Source organism: Pantherophis guttatus, chromosome 12 (genome assembly GCF_059756535.1).
Source record: "Pantherophis guttatus breed Tessera chromosome 12, ASM5975653v1, whole genome shotgun sequence".
Taxonomy (NCBI): domain Eukaryota; kingdom Metazoa; phylum Chordata; class Lepidosauria; order Squamata; family Colubridae; genus Pantherophis; species Pantherophis guttatus.
The window spans coordinates 7,225,968-7,247,643 of NC_142074.1; the positions used below are offsets into that span (position 1 = coordinate 7,225,968).

Sequence of the window (21,676 nt, forward strand, 5' to 3'; positions counted from 1 at the left end):
CCTTGTTCACAATATCTGGTTGGCCATTTGGGAAACAGAGAGCTGAACTTCTTAGTAGGCCTTTGGTGTGATCTGGGAAGCTTTGTGCATTTTTATGCTAACAGCCATCTGCTCAGTATGACTACAAATAATAATATGTGGGACACCCTGTTCCACATTCATTAAAAAAAAAAAAAAAGGAAAGTGAACTGTATGAATGGTAGAAGGAAAATGCTAATATTTATCCCAACTCAAACCATTGCCCCTTGAAAAGCTTAGTTTCAGCTTCTCTTAATTGAAGCCAAACTGTAAATAGGACAGAAATAGAAAATTATTAAAAATATGGGAATGATGTAATCAATGTCCTTAGATTGAAATTAATTGGAATCAAATATAATTTTGGTTTTGTCTTTGACCCTAAGAGCAGTGGGCTCCTTTTACACTAATCAAATAAATATTTTTGCCCAAAACTGGTTATGAAACATTCCCCGTTCATTTGTTATGAATAATGCTGAATATTCAACAGTGCTGAAATAGCATCATTTACGTACAATTGGGTAAAACATATTCTCCTGGTAAAACTTGTATGCAGCTGATGGTGTTCTGTGAGCTTGCTTCTCTTCCTGCAGACAGGCTTCTTAACATCAGCCCAGAAGGGAGTAGAGCATACAGGATGCTTTTTTTTTTTTTTTAATTTGATTTATATGCCGCCCTTCTCCGGAGACTCAGGGCGGCTTATAATACGCTAAGCAATAGCCTTCATACTTTTGTATATTTATACAAAGTCAGCTTATTGCCCCCACAAACTGGGTCCTCAATTTACCCACCTTTGAAAGGATGGAAGGCTGAGTCAACCTTGAGCCTTGGCGAGATTCGAACCTGCAGTAATTGCAGGCATCTGGTCTTAATAACCAGCTTACTAACAGATTGCCTTAGACCACTGTACTACCAAGGCTCTGTACTAACAAGGCTTGCTTGCTTGTTTGTTTATATCCTGCCTTTATTATTTTTACAAATAACTCAAGATGGCAAACATACTCAACGCATCTTCCTCTTTCTGTTTTTTCCACAACAACAACAACCTTGTGAGGTGGTTTGAGCTGAGAGACTGGCCCAAGATCATCCAATTGGCTTTCATGGCTAGGATGGCACTAGAAGTCTCGGTCTCCCATTTTCTAGCCTGGTGCTTGAACCATTAGACAAAACTGGCTTTCCATATATGCTCTGTCTACTAAGCCATTCAATAAAGAAGGCAACCAAAGGCAAGGAAAACAGGAAAATAGGTCTAAAAATATCTACGTATTCTCCACACGCCCCTATTAACCAACCCAGAGAAGCAGGAATCATCTCCAGATTAGCAAGAAAATCACAAAAGAAAGACTACAGTGCCCAAAAAGCAATCTGAAAAGAAACAATACTCCAATAAAGCTAGTAAGACAAATTATATATAAACAGCCAATAAATCCCACTCCTACCTTCCCCAGTGATGTTACTTAGTATGGTAATGAAATGTCTTCAGGAAGGCTAGCAAACTTAGAAAGCACCGAGACCAATATTCTAAAGAGTTTAGAAAAGGGTGCATGAAGCCAACATTAGAGATGTTTTGGTAATGGGAGAAACACCATTTAACAGGCACAGTTTGGCTCCCTGGGATGGGTAGCACCCTGGTCATACTTCTTTTTCTCTCTCATTTCACAGCCCGCTCTTCGTAACGTGGAAGATTGGTCGAGATAAAAGGTTACGTGGATGTATAGGTACCTTTTCTGCCATGAACCTGCATTCAGGACTCAGGGAGTACACACTTACTAGGTAAGACTTGGTGGTGGTTCTCTTCACTTTGAAGAGAGTTGTAATATATTATCACTTATACTGTTAAATTGGCCCACTGGGATTTCTGAGCCTCTGCTCCCCACTAGGATTTTTCCAAGCATTCCCAAGTCTTGTTACCTGGGTTTGTTTGCTTAATCCTAAATGCTGAAGTAGCCTGTAACTTTAGCATTTACCGATTTCTAATGCTTCTTTGCCCAAAGCAGACAACTTCAGTTCTGTTACTTTTTTTGAAGACAAGTAGAAGAAAGTTACTCTGTGAAAAAATTCCAAACAGTCCAGCAATCCAAAATGGCTGGCATTATCTCCCATTTCTCCAACCAGGACTTCCTGCCAGCTACATTTTCATTTAATTTGCCTCATTCTTATTCCTCATTGTTCTTTGGTTACATTCTTGTTCTTGAGCAGAAACCTGTTGGACTTAGGGAAGTAGCAAGAACTCTTCATGATCCAGAGTCTTCCCGGACTGCATCTAAGCTAGTTCATTTTTGTGATCGTCTTGTTGCCTTTCTTGGTGTAGTTTTCATCAGCGCAACAAAAGGTAGCATTTGGAGCTGGTGTTGTACTTTGGGGGTTGGAGGAGAATTTGATAGGGGCAGTGTATTCTTTGATTAGTGCCCTAGATGATGATTCTTAATCATTTATCCAACTCCTCATTGGGGAATCCAAGGACTAGAAGTGTACAGGTAGTCCTTGACTTACAGCCATTTGTTTAGCAACCATTCAAAGTTTACAACGGCACTAAAAAAATCGCTTATGACCATTTTTTACACTTAAGACCGTTGCAACGTCCCCACAGAGGAGGTTGGACTGCAAAAGTTCCTGTTATCCAAGCCAAGATGGGCCTGGCCTTTGGAGACATCTGGCCAGACACTGACTCTGTGCTCTAAACACTAAAACAGATCCAGGTGCTTCCAGGTTCTACATAGCATACTATAACATAGCCCATTCTCTTTCCTATCCCGAATCTCCCCACTTCCTTTTTATTTCCTTTCCCAACTGGCATCTCAGTATGCTATGCAGAACTTGGAAGCACCTGGGTCCTTGCCAGATAGTTCAATCAATTGTTATTACGATTCCAGACCAGCAAACTTGCCAGGTCATTTTTTAATAATTCCTTGCAGTTTCCTTTTAAATGTAGAAATCACATTGTCAGGTATGCTTCCTTCAGTATCCAGGAAAGAAAACCCCAAACTCAAGCATTTTGAAGAATTTAGTACTTTTACTGAATATGAAATGATAGCAACCCAGGTAAAGCTGGAAGTGAGCAAAACGCGCGAAATGCATCTATTAAGCTTCTCCCCCCCCCCTCATGTTCATAAATCATCAGCCAATCCAAAGGTCTTCCAAAGGTCAGGTGGCAACACGTCTGGCAGCGTCATTCATCAGGAATGTAGGGCAGTTGGTCAGCCGTCCCCTTTTTAAGATCCACTTTCGTTTCTCATGAAGACACATCCTACAAGGATAAAAAACACCTCCTGCTTCTTCCCCCCCTATGCTCCATAACTAATCCCTCCCCCCCCCCCCCCGTTTCTTATGGCAGCTGAAGCAGGCAAAGCTGAGGCTGACACACATTTTTCTGTACCTGGGAGCCTCCTGGGCATTAGAAACCATGCCCTTATTTTAGAGTGTTTTGTTTCTGAACCAAGTACAAAGTCTGGTGATCAAATGCCTGTTGAGCAGTGATGATGTTCAGACTGCTTCAAGCCAAGCCTTTTGTGACATTTTTCTATGCATGAGCCATGCTTGAAAAGTGTGTCCTCCTGCCTAGCTCGTGAATCATGGGCTGTAAGTTTTAACGGCACCTTGATTAAATTGACTGGCTCGGTGGGAATACAGAAAGACGGAACGTTTTGAAATGAAAGGTGAAATGCAAGAATTGCTCTGTGGCTGAGCTGGGATGCCTCCCATCTCGGGCTAAATTAATTCTTGAATGGGAACGTTAGGAGTTCATCTTAAGCAAGATAAAAAGATCTTTTGGTTTTCCTTTGAGCTCTGAAGACAGAGTATGAAGCCGGGAAGATGTTCCAATAAATTGTTATCCGGTACTTGGAAATACAGTCTTCATTCTTGAAAGTTAACTATGATTCTCAGTCATTCAGTCCCAAAGGCACTTTTTCAAGAGGTAACTGGACTCTCTTGGTTTTCTTTGAAGACATTTCGTTTCTCATCCAAGAAGCTTCTTCAGCTCAGAACTTGAAAAAGTTCCTTTGAGACATTCTTATAAGTGCTTAATAGATCTAGAACAGGGGTCCCCAACCCCCAGTCCGTGGACCAGCACCTGGCCACAGCATTCCAGAAACTGCCCCACGCAAACAAGGGAAGCCCCATCCATGGGATTCAAGCAGCACACAAAACCACGCCCCCTCCGGTCCATGGAAACACTCTCTCCACGGAACCGGTCCCTGGTGCCCAAAAGGTTGGGGACCGCTGATCTAGAATATATAGGTCTAAAATTGACTCCTTGGAGTAAGAAATACTTTATGTTGCCCCTATGTTGGATTTAGTTAACACCTCTTACTCTTGTTAACAGTTGTAGACATAAGAAGTAGACACTCGTCTGCCAGCAGGTATCACAAGAAAACTACATGTGCATAGGTCACGTGATATTTTATTTTATTTTAGTTGTTTTGTTTTATTATCATTTTTGCTTTGGACTCACAAAAGAATACAGATTATCCTTGACTTACAATCACAATTGAGCCCGAAATTTCCATTGCTAAGAAAGCAAGGCAGTTTGCTAAAAAAAAAAAAAATTGCTCCATTGTATGATCTTTTTGCCACAGTTGTTAAGCAAATCATTGCAGTTATTAAATGTGTCACACAGTCATTAAGCAAATCTGGCTTCCTCATTGACTTTGCTTGTTGGAAGCCATCTGGGAAGGTTGCAGATAGTGATCACATGAACCCGGGACAGAAAACAGGCATAAATACATGCCAGTTGCTAAGCACCCAAATGTTGATCACATGTCCGTGGTGAGGCTGCAATGATCGTAAGTGTGAAAAATGGTTACAAGTCACCTTTTCAGTGCCCTTGTAACTTTGAATGGTTACTAAATGAATGGTTGTAAGTTGAGGACTACCTGTACATATTTGGGACAGAGCATGGTGTTTTTTCCTCATTCTACATTATGGTATAAGATTAGGAATACAACCCAACCATGCTGAGAGCAGTTGTCACCAAGGGAAAGTAGTAATAGTTGAAATCCACTGTATTGTTTTTGCTCACGCTGGGGCTGCATCCACATGTAAATGTAAGCTAGAATTTAGAATTGCATGAGTAAGAAGGAACCCATGCAAAGCTGTTGTCATTTATATATGAGTGAGTAATTGTTGTTTTAAAAAGCTCTGCAGACTTCACAAAAAAATCCAAACAATTTGCTTGCGGATGAGTTTTTTTGTTTAATATAATTCCAGATATGCACACAAGTTTGAACCAGAATCTGCTGTTTTGACAATAAATTTTGGTTTATTCCTTCTTATAGATGTGCTTTGACTCTTGTTGGCAAATTTCTTCTCATTCATATAACTAAATTACTTGCCATTTTGTGCAAACTCATTTATTTTGATAGGTTGGTTTTCAGATGTAATTTTTTTTAAAAAGTTTTTAACTCTGGGATGTTACATTAATAGAAAGTATTAGAGATAACCCTTCCCTTCTTTCAATAATGTAAAGAATGGTATTATTTTAATTAAATGTAAAATATCTCTGATTAACCATTGAGATCTTCTGAATATTATGTTCATATCTAATATGTATTCATGGAAAGTAACAAGAATAGGCCGGTGACATTTTTTTTAAGGTGCAAACACTTCTAGATCAGTGTAAAAATGCTTGTAATTTAAGTGTTAAAGAACAAGCAATTAATAATTTCCCTTCAGTTATTTTTTTTTATTATTATTATTATCAAATTTATAGACCGCCCTTCTCCCGAAAGACTTAGGGCGGTGTACAGCCAAAGTAAAAAACATAGATACAAACATTAAAAACAATTTTAAAAGATATATATAAATTTGGCCCCAAAGTTAAAAAACAGTAACAAAACATATTAAAAACATTTAAAAAGCATTAAGCCAGCCCGGCTTGCTGAAAAAGGAAGGTCTTCAGGGCACTGCGGAAGGCACCAAGGTCTTGAATTATGGACAATTCTTGGTTATTTGTTTATTTAAAGATGGGATGTTGCAACTTACTAGGTAAGGAACTCTAGATCAGGAAATGAACTCCTTGGGAAGGCTAGAACTACTTTTATTGAGATTGGCTATAATTAACAGAATCTTGCAAATCTGAATGTGCTGTATTTCTTCCTTTTCCTTATATACTAGCAAATTAGGTCTGTCTGAGCCATTGATGAATGTTGTTTGGGCATTCTGCACTTAAATAATGATTTAGGCCCTTTGCTAGGCAACAGTACCTGCATATCTCTATTAAAACCATATTTCTCTACATACAGATAATCCTTGATTTACAACCACAGTTGAGTCCAAAATTTATGTTGCTAAAAGTGAGAAATTAGTTAAGTAAGTTTTGCCCCATTTTATGACCTTTCTTGCCACGATTAAGTGAATCACTGCAGTTGTTAGGTTAGTGACATGGTTGTTAAGTGAATCTGGCTTCCCCATTGCCTTTGCTTGTCAGAAGGTCACAAAAGGGAATCACATGACCCTGGGACACTGCAACCGTCATAAATATGAACCAGTTGCCAAGCATCTGAATTTTCATCACATGACAATGGGGATGCTGTAATGGTCATAACTGAGAAAAATGGTCATAAATCACTTTTTTCAGGGCTGTTGTAACTTTGAACAGTTGTGTTGTAAGTCGAGGTACACCTGTATTTAAGAACCAAAATGTTCCATTGAATGGGAAATTATGAACATAGCAAAGCACACTGCCTGTTTCATATACAAAACCTACTGTATTTTTCGGAGTATAAGATGCTCCGGACTATAAGACGCACCTGCCTTTTTTGGTGAGGAAAACAAGAAAAAGAAATCTGCCTCTGCCTCCCAGCAATTTTGTCTCCTTGCAGGGAATAGCAAATAGCCAGCTTTACTTTCATTTTCGTTTTCAGCATAGCTTGATTAGCACAAGAAAAAAAAAATTGCTCCCTGCAATTTACCTCCTTGCAGAGGCCCAGCAAAACAGCTGAGAGTCAGGAGGCTGATCCAATCAACTTGTGCTAATTAGGCTGTGCTGAAGCTGAAACGAGCTGTTGCTGCTTGCTGCAAGGAGGTAAACTGCTGGGAGGCAGAGGCCAATGGGTGGGCGGGGCTACATTCAGTGTATAAGACACACCTAAATTTTCACCCCCTTTTAGGGGGGAAAAAGGTGCATCTTATACTCCAAAAAATACAGTAATTCTGCTTTAATACTTGCAAGGAAGGAAGCCTAACATTTTATATGGTACTTGTTCTGTAATATAAATGGTTTCAAGGCGCTTCTTGCTTTTAAGTAGACACATTTAAAAGACATTGCTAAGGGTTGTTCCAGTGCAAGGTTATATTGTAAGTTTATATCCACCACTTGCTTTGTTGCTGTCAGGTGTCCTATGAGCCAATTGTCAATTAAAGGTTGGCCAGTGCTAAAAGCCTAAGAACAACAGCAAGAGACACTTTTACTGGCCTTCTGAAAATCTTCCATAAATTGATCGACTCAGCCTCTCTTGGAACCAGACTTTACAAGCATGAAACCATATTTTAAAAAAAACCTAATAGAACAATAGAGGTCTTTAAATGGGAAACATAATTCTCTTGTGTCCCTGGGCATAACTTTAGCCTATGCGTAGTTTTTACCTGTTTTCTCATTTCTCTAGACCAGTATTTCTCAGCCTTGGCCACTTTAAGAAATGTGGACGTCAAGCCCCAGAATTCTCACAGAATTGTAGATGGGGATCAGCTTGGAGTCTCAAAGATGATAGGTGTTGTGGGGATCAGACCTCCTTCAGCCATCCTTCAGAACAGGAATCTCAGCTCTTACCACCTGCCATTTTCCCCCTCCTTTGAGGACAAAGGGACCAGGGTGGACTTCTGCCCTGACAGTTGGAAGTAGCTTCACTTGATTTTTGCTGTAGAGCCTTTAATTTTTCTTTAGGCAACCCTGGTAAATTAATGCCAAGAACTCTTCTTGTAAAGCAAATTGATGGTCTGCCATAATTGTCCATTAATTTATGAATTTAAGGAGCAAGAGCCTCAGAAGAAAACTCCCCTCTTGCTAATGAGATCACACACTGGCCCACTTTGTCAAGTAGAACCATGATTTGTGACCAGTTTGTGGTTTCCTTGAGAAGCTTTCATCACCTCAAATGAGGAGCTGGGTCAGTTGAGAAGCTGCATTCATACTAACTTCCACTACTATAAAGTGTTGCTTAACCTGAATTCCCATTACAGGTAGACCTTGACTTACAATGATTTGTTTAGTGACAGTTTGAAGTTACAACAGCACTGAAAAAGTGACTTACGACTGTTTTTTGCACTTACGATCATTACAGCCTCTCCATGGTCATGTGTTCAAAATTCAGGCACTTGTCAACTGGCATGTATTTATGACAGTGATCAACTTTTGCAACCTTCTGACAAGCAAAGTCAATGAGGAGGCCAGTCACTTAACAACCATGTTACTAATTTAACAACTGCTGAAATTCACTTAACTCTGGCAAGAGTGGTTGCAAAATGGGTCAAAACTCACTTAACAACTGTCTTGCTTTGCAATAGAAATTTTAGGCTCAGTTGTGGTCGTAAGTTGAGGACTACCTGTGTTTCTTTTCCAAAAATATCCCATTTTCTTTAATGATTTCCTTTAATTAAGGTCTGAGGAACCAGATCTTTTAGATTCTAGTAGATTGTTTATTTGCTCCTCTGCAAGGGAATGTTACCTTTGGTGTAGTTCTCTCAGCCTGTGTTTTTCTCTGCATCAGCCTCACTTTGTTAATTTGAGACCAGTGCAACCTCCAGGTTTTGTATCACTTTAAGTAAGAATCCTGATTTAAAGGAACCACAATATAGGTCAGAGGTCTTCAAACTTGGCAGCTTTAAGACTTGTGGACTTCAATGCCCAGAATTCTCCAGTCAGCATAGCTGGCTGGCATAGCCAGCTGGAGAATTCTGGGCGTTGAAGTCCACAAGTCTTAAAGCTGCCAAGTTTGAAGATCTCTGATATAGGTGCAGCCCATTCTTCTTTGTGACTTCTGCTTGGGTGAGTCAGAAAAACATACCATGTGTGGAAAGCTTCTGCAACATTTCAACCTTGCAGCTTAGTTTATTGCAGTATTAACTGGGTAAATTTCCCAAAATTGGGCAAAAGTGGTTTGTCTTTCGGTAACAACAGACAAATTCGTTACCCAATCATGAAGTGTTTTATTGGGTAAAGAGGACTTTCTGATAAAGGGTTTTCAGGGAAACATTTGGGAAACATTGGTTTACAGCAACCAAATAAGTGTGAAAAATCATCAGAAGTCAGTGTGTTTTTTCAGTGTGTTGTAACTTTGAACTGTCACTAAACAAATGGTTGTAAGTCAAAGACTGCCTGTATATTCCTAGCTATTTATTAATTTAACCTTTCTTTGTCTGCAAGAACTTCCCCACTGGAAGGTTTGAAGGAGACTGAAAGAAAATACTTCTCAAAGGTTCCTGTAGGATTTGAAATGTTCATTGTGCTTCGAATCTACATCTGCCCTTAATTCCCACGAGACAATAGCAACTCCAGTTTTTCTTTAATTGGTTTTGCTAAGTCATTCTATATATTAAACATTATGCTGGCATTTGTATGTATTTCAATTTTTATGTTGCAGATACTTATTTTATTGTTTCATTTATCCAGTGCCTAGAAAGAAATTGTGTTACTGAACATTGAAGAAACCGGACATCACAATGAGTGGATAAAAGCTGCATTCAGCAGCCTAAAATTCTGCACATTGTGATTTTATAAAACTAGAATTCACATCTTAAAGTAATGCGCAAATGTAATTCATTTGGGTAATTGGTATTTAAAGGATTAAGTGCGCTTCCATTTTTGACAGGTTTATATTATCACATTTTTAAAATTCCTGTAATTCAGAATGTGGTCATTTTTGTGAACAGCTAAAATTCACAAAGGAGAAATGTGTTTCTGTGGAGTGGGAAGACAGTTGTTTTTCTCTCTTATGGATCCCTTAAGAGGAGATGAGCAGAAAACCTTGGGTGACTTCATCTATAACTACAAAAAGATCTGAATTAAGGAGCATCCGTGATCTGTTGGAATGATTTCCAGTATGAGATGAGACCGTTTTATCCTTATTTTGATACTAATAGATTAATGACTCAGGATTGATACTAATGGACTAATGACTATAAAGCAGAAGGATTAGGGAGTAACTGTCCAGTTCTTTGATTTTTGTTTTCCTAAATTGTTTTCCTTCTCTGGTCAAGTTTACAAACCTCTGCAGTTAAAAACAACTGTTCTGCTTTATAAACTGACCCACTGTTGCCTTCTTTTTGAAGATACTTCTGCTTTTGGGGAGATTATGTCTCAAAGTTTGTACAGATTCCAGATATTGCAGCCTCCACAACTTAAGGGTTTCTGAATTCCAGATATCCAAAATCACAACTGAGCATAGCTTCAGCTTTCAGAACTGAAACAGCCTCATGTCCTTGTTCATGTCGGAAACGAGGAGCTGGGGAAAGTATAATTTTGCATAAAGGTAGTCCTCGACTTATGACTGGTCACTTAGCTGATTGAAGTTAAACAAACACCAAAAATGGTACAGGTAGTCCTTGAATTACGACCAAAATTGAGCCCAAAATTTATGTTGCTAAGTGAGAAATTTTTTTAAAGTGAGTTTTGCCCCATTTTATGACTTTTCTTGCCACATTTGTTAAGTGAATCACTGCGGTTGTTACGTTAGTAACACAGTTGTTAAGTGAATCTGGTTTCCCCATTGATTTTGCTTGTCAGAAGGTCACAAAAGGGGATCGCATGACCCCAGGACACTACAACTGTCATAAATGTGAATCAGTTGTCAAGCATCCGAATGTAAATCACAATACCATGGAGATGCTGCAAGGGTCTTAAGTGCAAAAAACAATCATAAATCCTTTTTTTCAGTGCCATTGTAACTTTGGATAGTCACTTAATGAACTGTTTTAAGTCGAGGACTACCTGTATTTATGACACAGACTTAAAGTTCTGATGGCAGACACACACCCCCGGGGTCATGTGAATTCATTTTGGTTGCTTAGCAATCAGCCCTCATGTACAGCCATTTATAGTGTCTCCCAGTTACATGACTACGATTTAACAATATTTACTTCCAATTTGAGGACAATGGATTCACTTGAAGGTCCTCGTGATTCACTTAACAGCTGCTGCAAAAAAGTCATAAAATTGGATCACTCAGATTAATGATCGGCACGACTTACAACCATAATTCCGGGTTTAATTACTATCTTAAATCGAGGACTACTTTATATCATGTGAATAAGAAAATCGCTGCCTCTCGATTTATCCCATGTTCCATGAGCTCTTCGTCCTCTAGCTTAGAAGCACTGATTCAGTCATTTATTCTTTTTCTTTCCTTCATTTATACTCCACCTTCTTCTCCAATTTCAAATTGAAATTCAATTTAACCTTGAACGGATGCATGATAGATATGGGTCGGGTCCCCTTTACCTGCAGTTCAAAAGTGGTAAATAGGAATTTCACATTGGGTTCATATTTGGACCTGGCAGGACGTTAGGATTCCATTAAGCCTCCTTTTAGGTTTTCCCTGATTGCATGAGTACCGTAATTTTCCCCAGAAACATACAGAGAAATATGTTTTAAATTTTAGCTCCTGGCTCTCTTTCCATTCTGTGTTCATGTGGATGCTATTTATCTTTGCATAGAGTTGGTATGGTTGGTTATTTTAGGTCTTGCTGGGAACATTGGCAAAGCCGCATTAGTTTTTGGCAAATAATGGCAGATGTTCTGTCCCAAAACTGGCAGTCCCATTTTTTTTAACCTCTGGGATTTCATGCTTTTGAATTCAGACTGATACACTGATATTCTGTATTTTCCTACAGAGGAGGTTTGCTTCAGACTCCCTGCCTTATATTCTCCATTTCTTCTCTTCTGTGGCTTCTTATGTTAGACATCATAATTAAGGAATAACAAGACAATTCTAGAATTAAGTGGTTTTGCTAGTACGGTATTATTTAAAGCGAGAAGATAATCTAGAATGTGCAACAGTCACAACAATCAGAACGGGCGTTCAGGTAAGACAACGCCGTTTTCAAACTTGGGCACTTTAAGATGGAGGAGTTCAACCCCCAGAATTCCCCAGTCAAGATATTGAGTGGGGAATTCTGGGAGTTGGAAGTCTCCCCCTCCTTCCAAGTTTGAAAAACTTCTCTAGAACATTTCATCTCATTAGCTTACAAAGCAATGCAAAACCAGTTTTTCTAAGATTAACTAGTACGGAGTTGTTGTTTTTTAAACACAGTTTAGCAGCCCTAATAGCATTTTCTGAATAATGAGCAATTTAGCCATTGTTAACTGTCCACATCTGCTCTGATTATCTTGAAGGAGTAAAAAAATTATTCTCTAAGCCTTTTTAATGTGAAATTAATTTTTCTTGGATGGGTAAGACATTCCCTTTTTACTGTGCTATACAAAAGCATAACAACATGTGAGGGAGAGAAAACAAAACAAAACAAAAATCTCTGTTTCCCCCAAAATACACCCCCCCCCCCAAAAAAACCCTGCTGCATTTATTACCCTTTGCACTTCAATAAAATGTACTTCAGCTCAGGATGTATGGTTTGAGATGGAATGTGTAAAACAGAGCAATCTGGATCATTAAAAAATGCCTTGTGTTTTGCAGCTTCTTCAAGAACTTTCTGAACTTGGCAGAAGTTTACCACATCATTTCACAACAGGTTGACAAATTATTTTTCACATCTTGTCGAGCAGTCGTTCCTAAGGTCTTAAATTCATTCTACAATTCTTAGAATTGCTGTTTTATTGGATGAGTACATCTCCCCCACGTGGGCCAATCACGGGGAGACTGAGTTCTAGTCCCACCTTAGACATGAAAGATGGTTGGGTAACTTTGGGCCAATCACCAGGAGATGGAGAGTTCTAGTCCCATTTTAGGCATGAAAGCTAGCTGGGTGACCTTGGGCCAGTCCCTTCCTCTCAATCCAACCCACCTCACAAGGCTGTTGTTTTAAGAATAACAGGAGGTGGAAGTTGTGTTGGATATATTCACCACCTTGAGTTATTTGTAAAAATAATAAAGGTGGGATATAAAATAAATAAACATCTTAGTGACATCTTTAGGGAGATAGAGGCTGCAAGCGACTGGCTCACCTTCCAGCCTGTGCACGCCTACTGCCTTCTTCCTTTAAAATTTATTTGGAATAAGCAGGTAGGGATGGAGAAAAGTTCACAACAGAGCTTTGTTTGATGCCTTCCTGTTGGGGGTCCTTAGGAAATTTAAGTTTGGGACATCCCAATGGCCTTTTTCAGAGATCCAAGTGAAATAGTGCTAAATTCTAGTAGACATTCTGCAAAATAACATCTCTTTCATTGCTTGACAAGCTGGACTAGGGAAAAAAACAGGGCAAAGATGCTGGCTACAAGTAGTCCTTGAGTTATGACCCTAATTGGGACCTTAATTTCCATCGCTAAGCGAAGCTGCTGTTAGGCAAAGCCTCACATGACTCCATCACTTAGCAATGGCAGTTTGAATAGTTCTGGTTGTCATTACGGTGGGATTTCATGTTTCTCCCGTGTTGCCATGGTCAGTTCCACTTCAACTCCCACCCCAGCCCACCCCACCCCCACCCCCGTCTGTGTCCTTTTGGCTGCCCTGCACTCTACTGCCCCCAGGCATCTTTGCCATCTTGTTGATGACAAGGCCTGCTCAGTCAGGCCCTTGCAACTGCCTTGGGTGGACACATCTCATTAGCAGTGAGGAAGAAGATGGTAAAGGTCAGCTGTGGGGGGCAGGAGGTAGAGATGTAAGAGGCAGGAGAGGGGAGTGCACCCTGCAGTTGTAAATGTGGGCAGGCTGCCAGGTACCCAGAGTTTAGTTACTTGACTGCAAGATGCAGCAATGGCCAAAATTTAAGGCACCCTGTTATTAAGCTGGTTATTAAGACCAGCTGCCTGCAATTACTGCAGGGTTCGAATCTCGCCAAGGCTCAAGGTTGACTCAGCCTTCCATCCTTTCTAAGATAGGTAAATTGAGGACCCAGTTGTGGGGGCAATAAGCTGACTTTGTATAAATATACAAAAGGATGGAGGCTATTGCTGAGCACATTGTAAGCCGCCCTGAGTCTTCGGAGAAGGGCGGCATATAAATCAAATTAAAAAAATAAAAATAAAAAAATAAAAAATTTCAAAGACCATCCATAGCCACCATTTGCTCAGCACCGTTGTGACTTGGAGCAGTCACTGAACGAATGTCCATTAAGCAAGGTCACCTGCACAGGTAGTTCTCGACTTATGACTGCAATTGAGCCCAAGCTTTTTGTTACTAAGTCAGATATTTTACATGAGCTTTGCCCCATTTTACAACCTTTCTAGCCACAGTTGTTAATCACTGCAGTTGTGAAGTTAGTAACATGATTGTTAAGTGAATCTGGCTTCCCCATTGACTTTGCTTGTCAGAAGGTTGCAAAAGGGGATCATATGATCCCAGGACACTGCGACCATCATAAATATGAGTCACTTGCCAAGCTTTTTAATTTTTTATCATGTGACCATGGATATGCTGCAGTGGTCATAAGTGTGAAAAACAGTCAGAAGTCACTTTTTTCAGTACCGTTGTAACTTCAAATGGTCATTAAACAAAACTCTTGTAAGTCGAGATATGGAAGAAAGGAACTGTGCCAGTTAATTAGTTCTGAAATTGACCCAGCAATTTGAAAAGAAATGGGAGAGCCCACAAATTTAATAATGATAATAACAATACCGCCAACATGTTTGGCTCATATTTCTCTCCTGTTCTTGGACAGAGCCTTGTTGTTAGGTATGGGTCCTCAAGGAAGTATATTTTTTCATTAGTTTAAAATCTCAGGAGCATAGTTGGTGGCCAATAAAATTTATTTATTGAAAGGCAGAGTTTAGAGTACCCGAGCCCACAAATCTTGGCATAAACTAGAAATATAGTGTTCACCCTCAGCTTTGCTGGTCCGTTTCCATGGGGAAAAAATGAAAAAGAGAAGCATAATAGAAACCCCCACTAGCGATAATGTGCGTACTCTGTACTGTTAAAGTAATGGCATGTATTTTGAGGTAATTGTGCTTCTGCTTATGACAGTGGTTCTGACATTTAAACAGTCATAAACAGTTTTTTAAGATTCTTGCTTGAAGGGAAATATCTGTGTTTAGAAATAATTTCCTTCTCATCCACATAACGGTTAGATTTTCCGTAATAATCTTTATGAGCTCCGGAATCTTCTGCTGTATTTACATGCTTGATCACAATGAATCTGCATGTTGTGAATGAAACACAACAGGAAGTCCTCAACCAACCGCAAATGAGCCCAACGTTTATACTGACAAGCAAGATACTTGTTAAGTGAGTTTTGCCCCTATGACAACCATTCTTGCCATAGTTGTTAAGTGAATCACTGCAGTTGTCAAGTTAGTAACTCAGTTGTTAAGTGAGTCTGACTTCCCCATTGACTTTGCTCATCAAAAGATCACAAAAGGTGATCACATGACCCGGGGACATTGCAACTGTCATAAATATGAGTCAGTTGTCAGGCATCTGAATTTTGATCCTGTGACTGTGAGGCTGCTGCAACAATTGTAAGTGTGAAAAACAGTCATAAGTCACTTTTTTTCAGTTCTGTTGTAACTTTGAATGGTTACTAAACAAACTGTTGTAAGTCGAGGTCTACCTGTATTGGTGCTTTCCAGGCTTTATAGAGCAATGTTGGCGAAACGAGTCAACATTGGCTCGTTGTGCCATAACGGGAGCACATGCGCAGGGGAGCACCAGAAACCAGAAGAGTAGCTCTCTGGCACGCCCGCACGGGAGCGCTGGAAACTAGAAGAGCAGTTCCCCGGCACCCATGTGCACGCCGGGAACTAAGCTTTCGGTTTCTGGTGTGCGCACGCGCATGCAAGACCAGCTGGCTGGTGCGCATGGGTGCACCGTAAACCAAAAGCTTAGCTTTATGGCATGTGCATGCGCACCACAGAGTTGCTCTTCCAGTTTTTGGTGCTCCTGCACGCAAACACCAGCTGGCCGACACACATGCGCGCGCTGGAACCCGGAAGAGCAACAAGCAATGGCTGGCATGCCCAGGGAGATGGCTCTGCATGTCACTTCTGGCATGTGTGCCATAGGTTCACCATCACTGTTATACAGTATAAAACAGAACCATTCCAGTTTGAGAGTTTACAGCCTAAAATTCAAGCAAAGGGAAAAATTAAATAAATTGGAAGAGCTGCAGAATTTCTGGGACAGTTAGGGGTGGAGTGTTTCTGGGATGATAGGAGCCAATATATCTGGTTTTAATAATCCCAGACAGCTGCTGTTGATTGCAGGGTTTCTTTCAAATGGCTCCCTGCAATTTGCCTTTTTTACAATTCAGTGATGAGACCACACAGGGACATAAGAAGTGAGCCTGGTATTCCCCTTAAAAAGAGGAACCCTTGCTGGAGAGTTTCAGACCAGGGAAGAGGAATCTCTTAATTTATGTGGGACAAAACCACCTCCTTGCTTGCGACAGTTGTGGAGAGCCTTAGAAGCACGTCTTCCTTTTTTCATTGTCTCTCGAAGCTACTGCTGCAAGCTCCTGGGAAGAAGTTTAACGTGAAATACAAAATGGATTCGAATGCAGTCATAAAGACTGAATCAGAGTATGTGCTCTGTGATTATGGAAGGTTGCATTGTTGAAGTTTTCCACACTTGCTTTTGGAGTACAGATAGTCCTCAACATATGACCACAATTGAACCCCAAATTTCTGTTGCTAAGCGAGACATTTGTTAAGTGAGTTTTGCCTCATTTTATGAACTTCTTGTCCTAGTTGTTAAGTGAATCACGGCAGTACTTAAGTTATTAATTCAGTTTTAAGTGAATCTGACTACCCCATTGACTTTGATTGTGAGACAGTCTCAAAAGGTGAACACATGACACTGGGATACTGTGTCATAAATATGAGTCAGTTGCCAGGTGACTGAATTTTGATCACCGGGATGCTCCAATGGTCGTAAGTGTGAAAAACGGTTATAAGTCACTTCTTTCAGTACCGTTGTAACTTTGAACGGTCTCTAAACAAAGCTGTTTTTGTAAGTCCAGGACCACCCATAGCAGATATTTTATTGTCCTAGAAGTAACATCTATGATGAGTTTTGGAGAAGGGTTATAGAATTTCATAGGTATGCCCTAAGGCCAGTTGTGGGGAAATAGTTGTGAAGAAGACTCTTGTCCGTGCCTTAATACATTACTTTGCCTATTCTACTACATCCTTGAGTTGAGTTTACACATCTAAAATTAAGCTCTGAAGTGAAGCCTTGATTGCCTTCGGTTCTGTTATATTCAGAACATATTTGAGGGATCATTAACAAATACCTCCCTCGTCATGTTGCCAATTCTTCATTGTGATTTATAAATAAATTCACTCTAATCTTACAAACGCCTGTGTGGTGGAAATGTCTGCTGTTAACTAGGCATCCATAAGGCAGTTGTGACTTGCTGAGTCACGAAAGTGGAGTGATATTCCTCTCCTCTCCTCTCGATATAAATCTGTAGGCTTTATTTTAAAAGGAGAAAGAAATGGGTTATTCCCCTTGCTACCATTCTTTCTCTTGACAGGAGTGTAGCATCTCTTTCATATATAGGGAGTCCTCGACTTACGACCCCAATTGAGACCAAAATTTCTGTTACTAAGTGAGGCACTTCTTAAGTGAATTTTGTCCTCATTTTACGACTTTTCTTGCCACAGCTGTTAAGCAGTTCTCTGCAGTTGTTCAATTAGTAACACGTTTGTTAAGTGAATCTGACTTCCCCATTGAACATCACAAAAGGTGATCACATGACCCTGGGACACTGCAGTTGTCATAACTATGAGCCAGTTGCCAAGCATCCAAATTTTGATCATGTGAATGGGGATGTTGCAATGGTTCTAAGTACGAAAAAAGGTCGTAAGTCACTTTTTTTCAGTACCTTTGTAACTTTGAATGGTCACTAAATGAATGGTTGTAATCCAAAGACTACCTATATTTTTCTATAGCCGTATTCCTTGCATCTAACTGTCAAGAGAATAAGTTCTCCACTGCAACCCAAAGAAGTTCCAAATGAAGAAGCAATGAGTGCCACCATAAACCAGATGCTTGTCCAGGGCCATACAGTATTAGCACACGAAGAGAGGATAGATTATGGAATTTTGTATGTATTCCATTTATACTCCATTTTGAGCCCAATGAGCTCTAGAGAACCTTGTTGACATTTTCATTATTACAGCAATGCTCTGAACTTAGGTAGGCAGAAGCCAGAGGTCTGGCCTAAGATCTCCCAGTGAATTTCAAATAACAGAATAACCAGAGTTGGAAGGGACTTTGGAGGTCTTCTGATCCAACCCCCTGCTCAAGCAGGAGATCGTATATCATTTCAGATAAATGGCTATCCAGTCTGTTCTTAAAAACATCCAGTGATGGAGCATCCACAAATTCTGAAGGCAAGCTGTTCCACTGGTTGATTGTTCTCACCATTAGCAAATTTCTCCTTAGTTCTAGGTTGCTCCTCTCCTTGATTATTTTCCATCCCTTGCTTCTTGTCCTGCCTTCAGGTGCTTTGGACAATAGGTTGACCCCCTCTTCTCGGTGGCAGCCTCTCAAATGTTGGATGACTGCTATTATGTCACCCCTTAGTCTCTAAAATATGCCATTTGGTGGGAAAAGAGGGTTTCTTGCTGCTGATAACAAAAGTGCTGTCTGATAGATTTGACAGACCAATCAGCTTTCACAAAAGTCAGGAAGGGAGGGTTAGAAGGATTTCCAGAAGCTACTGTATGCGTGATGGGGAAATGTACCATTTTTCCATTAGGATCTTCATGCAACATTGTTGGATGCATCAAATAAGTGGTGGTCTGAAAAAAAAATCTCTTGAAGTAAGTGGTGGGGAGGGAGAAATGAGATGGAAGAAAATGCAGAATTAATCTAAATTAGTGTTTCTCAACTGTGGCTGCTTGAAGATGTGATGACTTCAATTCCCAGAATTCCCCAGCCAGGTCATAAGACACTGCAACGGTCATAAATATGGGTCAGTTGCCAAGCATCTGAATTTTGATCCTGCAGCAGTCGTAAGCTTGAAGGTCACATTTTTCAGTGCTGTTCAGTGAGGTCACTTGAGGATTACCTCTACTTGGAAGTCAGGGATTGTTTATTAAATTTGTATTTCACTGTGTCCATATAAAAATCTTAGTTTATTGTAGCTTATATGTATTATATTGATGTATTGATTAGATGTATTGATTAGAAAACAAAAATAAAAACAGTGCAATTAAATTAAAGGACCTAAGATCAGTATTATTGAAATCACTAAATCTTTAACAGCTTGTTGGAAGAGATAGGATTTTGTGGTTTTCCGAATCCTTAGGAGAAAAGTAGAGGGAGTCAGCCATATTTCCTGGGGGGGGGACGGGATGGGGGGGACACATTCCTTAATTTCCCTCCAGTCAGTTTGAGGTTATGCATCTGTATTCTTGATTTTTGGGGAAAGTTAGTGAATTTTTGGTGGCGAAGCAGACTAAAGTGCTGTTAAGTAACACCAGCTGCCTGCAATTATTGCAAGTTCAAATCTCACCAGGCTCAAGGTTGACTCAGCCTTCCATCCTTTCTAAGGTAGGTAAATTGAGGACCCGGATTGTGGGGGCAATAAGCTGACTTTGTATAAATATACAAAAGTATGAAGGCTATTGCTTAACGCATTGTAAGCCGCCCTGAGTCTCCGGAGAAGGGCGGCATATAAATCGAACCAATAAAATAAATAAATAAATAAATAAATAAATAAATAAATAAATAAATAAATAAATAAATAGCTTTCTCTCCTTTTTTTAAAAAAACAACAACCTTAAATCTTGCTTCTTAACTCTGGTAGCTTCCTTTTGCTTGAAGAGAACATGAAAGCTGTCATCTCAGGCATTGTTGATTGATTTTTTTTTTTCTGGGGAAAGATTGCAAAATAACGTTGAAGAACTGTAATTTTTTTGGCCATCTATCTTGAACTAAGAACAGTATTACCTGGATGTATGCTTGCTGGTTTGCCAAATCATTTGCATATTATTTTCATGACTGAGGTCATTCTGTTGTTCATTCAACTCTTCAAAGGGTACTCTTTTGCATAAGCGTTAAAATAACTACCACCAGAAAATTAAAATTAGGGAAGAGAAGATTAATTTAGTTTCCATTTATCTTCAGTTTCCAGATATTTTATTATTTAGCCGGTTGTGTTTTCAAATTGGGCAAGCTCAGTTTAGCAGTCTTTAAAACAAAGACCCACTTATTTTGAGGGGACTTTTCTCTTTTAAATGAGAAGTTGGGATGGTTCACACCATATAGATGCCTACCTGGGTATTTCTAGCCTCTAAGAAGGATTTATTGTATTGCAAAAAAAATTAAATGTTTGTGATAACCTAACCAGCCTTATTGAAAGTGCATTTTGTTCTGTACAAATCAGAATGCATATTTCTGGAAACTATTACTGAATATGAGGACATTCAACATTAGCCCCTATTATCAAATAATAAATTATGTTAAGGTACTCACTATCTTGATTTGTTTCTTTTTCCTTTATTTCAAATGTAGCTTTTTTGACTCCCGTCTCAGATATATAAAGGTATTTTAGGAACTGTCTTAATTATTATAAACTGCAAAAACAGATTGGGTGGAAAATTGAAGATAAGGTGCTAGGAAGTTGTCAATATTTAAGTTGGTTTTGCTTTTCAAAGAAACACCTCAAGGAAAAACTAGTATGACAGAAAAACGGGATGGAGGAATTTTCCTAAGGATTGCTTCAGTCCAGAAGCCACAAACTCACACTTTGTAGAAGTGCAAGTTCGATTGTCCTAGGGAGCATGGGGTAGCTTTTAAGGAGTTGTTGATAAAATGCTTTGCAATAGGCTTGGGAGTGCTGTCAACTCCTTAATTCAAGTGTGCAGCCAAGAGTTGAGGTGACCCAGTGGTTAGAGTGCAGTACTGCAGGCTACTCTTGCTGACTGCTGGCTGCCTGCAATTTGGCAGATTGAATCTCACCAGGCTCAAGGTTGACTCAGCCTTCCATCCTTCTGAGGTGGGTAAAATGAGGACCCAGATTGTTGGGGGCAAAATGTTGACTCTGTAAACTGCTTAGAGAGGGCTATAAACGTTATGAAGCGGTATATAAGTTTAAGTGCTATTGCTATTGCATTTCCATGTTGTAGCAGATCCTTTGAGTTTTTCCTGTAGCAGATTTTTTCCCTAATGCTTGATAAAAGATTATGCATAATCAATATGTATCTATTGTGACTCGTGAGGGAGGAGCATCTAGCTGACCTTGACTGATCTAGAAAAGCTGAGAGCTTAGTTCTTGGATGAGAGTCAACAAGGAAATGCAAACAACTTTGGCTGGAGAAAAAAGTGGAGTCTCTTCTTCTCTACCCAGCATAAACCTGTAGTAGGCTATAGCAGAAATGAAAGAGATCTGTGGTCTTTGCCAGCCCCCAAAAGGATAATAAAAGAGGCTTTAATTTAGGAGTACAAAAGTCATCCTTCTCCACTTTCTGTTTTCAAAACAATATTCCAAGAATTTGTTCCACTCATTCATCAAATGTTATTCCATTACAGGTAGTCCTTGACGTACAATTATAATTGAGCCCAAAATTTCTGTTGCTAAGCAAGACAGTTGTTAAATGAGTTTG

General features: G+C 39.6%; 1 protein-coding gene across 4 annotated transcripts in view; it reads left to right on the plus strand.

Moving 5' to 3' along the window:
* AMMECR1 (AMMECR nuclear protein 1) overlaps positions 1–21,676 on the plus strand; it is a 91,385-nt gene that overhangs the window by 34,525 nt on the left and 35,184 nt on the right. For 3 of the 4 annotated variants that reach the window (XR_015729682.1, XM_087877534.1, XM_034435050.3), the window contains exon 2: positions 1,678–1,788. The exons of the other annotated variant lie outside the window; for it this stretch is intronic. Coding sequence is in view for 2 of the 3 variants with exons in the window: in XM_087877534.1 (XP_087733660.1) it covers positions 1,678–1,788 (111 nt within the window). In the remaining variant the exon portion in view is untranslated. The remainder of the gene's footprint in view (positions 1–1,677; positions 1,789–21,676) is intronic. 4 annotated transcript variants of the gene reach the window in all.